The sequence below is a fragment of the Alexandromys fortis genome, unplaced genomic scaffold, assembly GCF_014885135.2.
Source record: "Alexandromys fortis isolate MF-2015 unplaced genomic scaffold, M_Fortis_MF-2015_v1.1 scaffold_27, whole genome shotgun sequence".
Lineage (NCBI taxonomy): Eukaryota > Metazoa > Chordata > Mammalia > Rodentia > Cricetidae > Alexandromys > Alexandromys fortis.
Window position 1 is genome coordinate 10,833,916 of NW_026067952.1, and position 6,771 is coordinate 10,840,686.

Sequence of the window (6,771 nt, forward strand, 5' to 3'; positions counted from 1 at the left end):
CCGGTTTTTCGAGACAGGGTTTCTCTGTGGTTTTGGAGCCTGTCCTGGAACTAGCTCTTGTAGACCAGGCTGGTCTCGAACTCACAGAGATCCTTCTGCCTCTGCCTCCCGAGTGCTGGGATTAAAGGCGTGCACCACCACCGCCCGGCATGTTGTTTCTCTACAGCAATGAAACCCTAACTAAGCACACTTTTACCACTGTCTAGGAGTCTGTAACTGTTTCATCTACAGGAGTTATGGTGGCACTGGAGAGATGCCTTAGCAGATAAGAGCACTCACTGCTCTTGTAGAGGACCTGGGTAGTGTCCCCAGCACCCACATGGTGGCTCACAATCTGTAACCCCAGTTCCTGGGGATCCCACACCCTCTTCTGGCCTCTGTGCACTTCTGCACATACATGGTAAATATATGTGCGTGTGCATGTGTACACATACATATATATGCACATGTATGTATATGTGTGTAATATATACAAACACTCATACAGATTTACACACCACGCATACACAGAAATACAAAAAGAGCAGTTATGGTTAAAAAAATAAACATTACAAAATAAGAAAAAAGGAGTAAGAGACATGAAAAATAAATGTCAGATGAGAGCCACAAAATAGAGAGACAATTAACATGAAACAGATGATAATCATGACCAACAAAGAGCTCAAAAGGCTTGGCACATTTCCAAACAAGAAAGCAAAGACCAAGGCAAGGGCACAATAGTCCATAGATGAGGTAAATGGAAGCGAAAGACATTTCAGAAACGTCAAAACCACTCGTCTTGCTGAGAACAAAAGACGGCACTGCAAAGAACAACCACACCTCCTAATCCTTCCCAAAAAGCTCCACAACTGAGGACCAGGCATTCAAACACATGAGCCTTATGGGGGGCTTTTCTCATTCAAACCACCACATGCCTGCATGTATGTTTGGGTGTGCCTGGTGCTAGAGGAGACAAGAAAAGGACATTAGAGACCCTGGAACTGGAGTTATGGATGGTTGTGAAACACACATAGGTGTTGGGACTCAAACCTGGGTCCTCTGGAAGACCAGCCAGTGCTTTTAGCCATTGAGTCATCTCTTCTATACCTAACAGGAGATTTTGTTTGCTTATTTTTTGTTTTGTTTTGCCTTTCAAGATGGGATTTCTCTGTATAGTCTTGGCTGGCCTCAAACTCAGAGATTTTTATTAACTGAGGGATTTTTATTAACTAAAGTCACCCGTGCTTCATCTGGATGCCAGCTGGTCCCCTGGTATGATCTATGTGCAAATGAAATCACAGGACTTAATCTGTTGGAAACCTGAATCTTTGCCTATAAGTAACACATCTTAAAGATTTCTATTTAAGTCACAACAAAACTCATCATTTTGTGTAATTATATATACTAGTATATATTTCCTGTTCATGAAAACTAAACCAAAAAAAGCTCTATTTAATACTTTACACTGAAGGATAATACCAACCAGGCTTGGTGGGACAATAATTTCAGCACTTAGTAGGCAAAGATGGGTGGATCTCTGTGAGATATGAGGCTAGCCTGGTCTATATATCAAGTTTCAAGACATCAAGGACTACATAGAGAGACCCTGTCTCAAAAGAATATTCATAACACCAACTGGCCATGATGGCATGTGTTCTTAATCCCTGTACTTAAGAGGCAGAGGCAGGCAGATTTCTGTGAGTTCTAGGCCAGCCAGGGTTACATAGTAAGATCTTCTTTCAAATAATAATGATGATGACAACAACAATAATAATAGCAACAACAGCCAGGTAGTGGTGATGCACACCTTTAATCTCAGCATACAGGAGGTAGAGGTAAGTGGATTTCTGTGAGTTCAAAGACATCCTGGTCTACATAAAAAGTTCCAAGACAGCCAGGGCAACAGAGAAACCCTGTGTCGAAAAAAAATTTTAAATAACAACAACAACAGGTAGCCTTCCAGATTCCAGATAGCTCAGCAGTTAAGAAAGTGCTTGTTGTGTAATTCTGGCAGCCTGAATTCAACCTTTTGTTGTAGAATATCTTACTCTTGGCTTTTTGGGGGGCCTGCCATCCAGCTCGCAAATAAATCACACACAGAAGTTTATTTTTAACTATGAATGCCAGGCCTTAGCTTGGCTTGTTTCTTGCCAGCTTTTCTTAACTTAAATTATCCTAACTACCTTTTGCCTCTGGGTTTTTGTCTTTCTCTATGTCTGTATACCTTTCTTTCCTTCTTACTCTGTGACTGGCTGGGTGACTGCCCCTGATGTCTTCTCCTTGTTCTCTTGTTGTTCCTTTCTCATTTCTCCTATTTATTCTCTCTGCCTGCCAGTCCCACCTATCCTTGCTCCTGCCTTGCTATTGGCCATTCATCTCTTTATTAGGACCATCAGGTGTTTTAGACAGGCACAGTAACACAGCAACACAGAGTTAAACAAATGCAGTGTAAACAAAAACCACACACCTGAAAATAATATTCCCAACCATCTTTGACACACAAATAAGGATAGAAGGAGAGAAACAACACCACAGAGTTGTCCTTTGACTTCCATTTTAATTACTTCTGTGTTGCTATGATAAAACATCATGATGAAGGCAACTTACTAAAGGTGTTTATTTGGACTTACAATTTCAGAGGGTTAAAGTTCATGATGGCAGAGTAACAGTGTGGCAGCAGGGACAGCTGAGAATTCACATCCTGATCCACAAGTAGGAGACAGAGAATGAGTCCCTGGAAACAGCATGGACTTTTGGAACCTCAAGGCCCTTCTCCAGTGACACACCTTTTCCAACAAGGCCACACCTCTTAATCCTTCCCAAACAGTTCCACCACCAATTGATGGCGAGCCTCTGGGGCCATTTTCATTCAAACCACCTCAACCTCTATAGAAACACATCTTTCACAAATAACAACAACAACAACAACAAGGTTGGGAGTATAGCTCAATTAATAATAATAGTTACTGTCTTGGTCAGGATTTCTATTGCTGTGATGAAGCACTATGACCAAAAACAAGATGGAAAGGGTTTATTTGGCTCACACTTCCATATCACTGTTCATCACTGAAGGAAGTCAGGACAGAAACTCAAAAAGGGAAGGAACCTAGAGGCAGAGGTTGATTGTCTTAGCTAGGGTTTCTTTATTTCTTTTCTTTTCTTTTCTTTGTTTTTCGAGATAGGGTTTCTCTGTAGCTTTGGAGCCTGTCCTGGAACTCAGTATGTAGACCAGGCTGCCCTCAAACTCACAGAGATCCATCTGTCTCTACCTCCCAAGTGCTGGGATTAAAGGTGTGCACCACCGCCCAGTTTGTTTGTTTGTTCAAAGACAGGGTTTCTCTGTGTAGACATGGCTGTCCTGGAACTTGCTCTGTAGACCAGAGATCTGCCTGCATCTGCCTCCTGTGTTCTGGTATTAAAGGAATTCACCACTATTGACTAGCTCAATTTTTCTTTTAAAAGTTCAAAGTCTTTTGACTTTGTGGCTCCTATAAAAATTAGAATTAAGTTAAATACGTCTTTCAAGAGGGAAGAACCAGGACACAGTCAGAATCTGAGCAAAGCAAAACCAAACCCCGACAGTTAAATAACTTAACGACCAGTTATCTGGGTTCCCTCCCTATCACTTCTCCAGCTCTGCCCTCTGCAGCACACACAGCTTGTCTTCTGGGCTCACACAGGCTCCAATCCACCTCAGCTGCTATCCTCAGGGGTCATCCCATGGTACTGGCATCTCCAAAATGCTGGAGGCTTCTGCAGCAACTGGACTGCACGTTCACCAATAGCCTCTCCTGGGCTCTTTCATGGTGCCAAGCCTCAGTTTCTCTTCATGACACCTTCAGTCCTGGAGCTTCAACTGGTACTGAGTCTCCACCTTCACCAACAGCCCTGGCTTCTCACACTGCCAAACCTCAACTGCTCTCTAATGTAGGAGGTTCCTCTGTTTATGTGTTGCTTTCATTGGTTAATAAATAAAGGAACTGCTTTGGGCCTGACAGGGCAGAACTTATGCAGGCAGAGTAGACAGAGCTGAATGCTGGGAAGAAGGGTAGAGTGGCAGATGCCATGGATCTCCTGCCTGAGATGGACTCTGGTGAGAATCTTGCCAGTAAGCCACAGTCATGTGGCGATACATAGATGAATAGAAATGGATTAAATTAAGATGTAAGAATTAGCCAATAAGAAACTAGAGCTAATAGGCCAAGCAGTAATTTTATAAATACAGTTTCTGTGTGGTTATTTCGGGTGTAAGCTAGCCGGGCAGCTGGGACAGAACAAGGGCCCGCTCTCCATGCAACAGCTCTCCATGACCCCTTCATGCCATCAAAACCAGTACCACCTGAGAGACTCTTACACAGTACCAAGTTGAACTGCCAGCATGAGGTATAGCCTTGACCACCTCTAGAACACAGTATAGCTTCTGTAGGTTGACCCTGATGAAACACTTCCCAGAAGATTTCACCTCAACGATGCTGATCTCTTTTGTTTGTTTTTTTGAGACAGGGTTTCTCTGTGTAGTCCTAGATGTCTTGGAACTCTGTAGACCAGGCTGGCCTCGAACTCACAGAGATCCACCTACTTCTGCTTCCTGAGTGCTGGGATTAAAGGTGTGTGCCACCACTTCCTGCTGGTCTCTTCTTAATCACTGCTAAATTCTCGGCTCCAGCCAACCAGCATCAAGTGTCCCAGGAAAGCAAGTTTTCGCTTTAGCAGTTCTGGGATCTTGTTAATTCAAACTGATTCTTTAGCCCCAGCAAACCACAGAATCTTAATCCAAAATAACAAATTACCTCAATAGAGTATTTATTTATTTATTGGTATTTTTCAAGACAGGGTTTCTCTGTGGCTTTGAGGGCTGTCCTGGAACTAGCTCTTGTAGACCAGGCTGGCCTCGAACTCACAGAGATCCACCTACTTCTGCCTCCTGAGTGCTAGGATTAAAGGCGTGCGCCACCACAGCCCAGCTTCAATAGAGTCTTTAAATTTCCCTCCGAAATTTCACAAACACAGGCCTCCATTGTCTGCTCTGCTCTCAACATTCTTATCTTCCAAGCGCCTATAGAACAGCTCACTGAGTTCTCAACATTCAATGGCTTTTCTAGCTCAAAGTTCCAAAATCCTCCCACAATGCTCCCCAAACAAATATGATCAGGTCTGTCACAGCAATACCCCTCTATCCCTATACCAACTTGTCTTAGGGTTTCTATTTCTGTGATGAAACACATGACCAAAAGCAAGCTGGGGAGGGAAGACTTAAAGTTCTACTTCCACTTCTAAAGCACGGTTCAGGAAGTCAGGACAAAAACTCAAACAGGGCAGGAACCTGGAGGCAGGAGCTAATGCAGTCAGAGGCCATGAAGGAGTGCTGCTTTGTGGCTTGCTCTGCATGGCTTGCTCAGCCTGCTTTCTTATAAAACCCACAACCACCAACATGGGCTGGGTCCTCCCCGTGAATCACTAAGAAAATACCCTAGAGGCTTGCTTACAGCCAGCCTGATCTTATAAGACGTCTTCTTTTCTTTTCTTTCTTTTTTTTTTTTTTTTTTTTTTTTTTTTTTTTTTTGAGACAGGTTTCTCTGTGTAGCTCTGGCTGTCCTGGGACTCTGTAGACCAGGCTGGCCTCAAACTCACTGAGATCCGCCTGCCTCTGCTTCCCAAGTGTTGGGATTAAAAACATGCACCACCACCGCCCCGCTGGTTTGGTTGATTCTTACATATTAAACACAAAATTACTATTTGACCCTGCAATCCCACCTCTGGGTTCATACTTAAATCAACTGAAAATGGAAATTCAAACACCAATATCACAGCAATTTTATCCACAATAGCCAAAGAGTAGAAAGAACCAACATGCTCATGACATGCGAATCAATTACTAAAGCAGATCCACTTACTAGGTTTTGTATTTCTTCCCAGGACTTCATCTTTTTCTTCCTTGGTAACTTAATCCGCAAAATCCAGGAGAATGGAATATTAGCAAATATATACATACTTATTTCTATATGCATATATGAATATATACTTGGGGAATTGCTCTTTTAATGGGATGAGTTTACTTTAGATGAGAAAAAGAAGAAAGCTTGGGAGATGGATAGACAGCACCTATTGTCCTGTCACGTGAATAGACCGAATGCCACATAGGGGACATTTAATAAGTTTGGGCACGCTGGGCACACACCTGTAATCCCAGGACTCAGAAGGGGAGGGAAGAAGGGTCAGAAGTGCAAGGTCATTTTTGACTACAAAATAAGTTTGAGGCCAACCTGGGAAACATGGGACTCTTTCTCAAAGTAACCAACAACTGCCGGGCAGTGGTGGCGCACGACTTTCATCCCAGCACTTGGGAGGCAGAGGCAGTCAGATCTTTATGAGTTTGAGGCTAGCCTGGTCTACAGAGTGAGTTCCAGGGCAGACAGGACTGTTACACAGAGAAAGCCTTTCTTGGGAAAACAAAACAAACAAAAACCCTACCCAAGAACTAAAATGATCAGTAGGAGGCAGGAGAGACACAGGAGAATCTCAAGCTTGAGGCCAGCCTGGGCTACAGAGAAGACCCTATCTCTAAAAAATAAAAACAGTGCCAGAATGGTGATACATACCTATAAGTCCAGCACTTGGGAAGTTGAGGCAGGAGGATTATGAGTTCAAGACCAATCTGGCAAGTGTGAGGCTAGCTTGGGTAATGGCTAAAATGGTAATATTTATGTATGTACTCTTACCACAATTTTAAAAAACTGCATTAAACAAAAATGAGAGCTACTGCCCAAAGTAAAAACGTACAGTGAATTTGAA

General features: G+C 43.1%; 1 protein-coding gene across 1 annotated transcript in view; it reads right to left on the minus strand.

Moving 5' to 3' along the window:
• Cnbd2 (cyclic nucleotide binding domain containing 2) overlaps positions 1–5,903 on the minus strand; it is a 47,958-nt gene extending 42,055 nt beyond the window's left edge. Inside the window, exon 1 of the mRNA XM_050151002.1 lies at positions 5,874–5,903. Coding sequence (XP_050006959.1) covers positions 5,874–5,903 — 30 coding nt within the window. The remainder of the gene's footprint in view (positions 1–5,873) is intronic.
• Between the last annotated feature and the right edge of the window lie 868 nt (positions 5,904–6,771).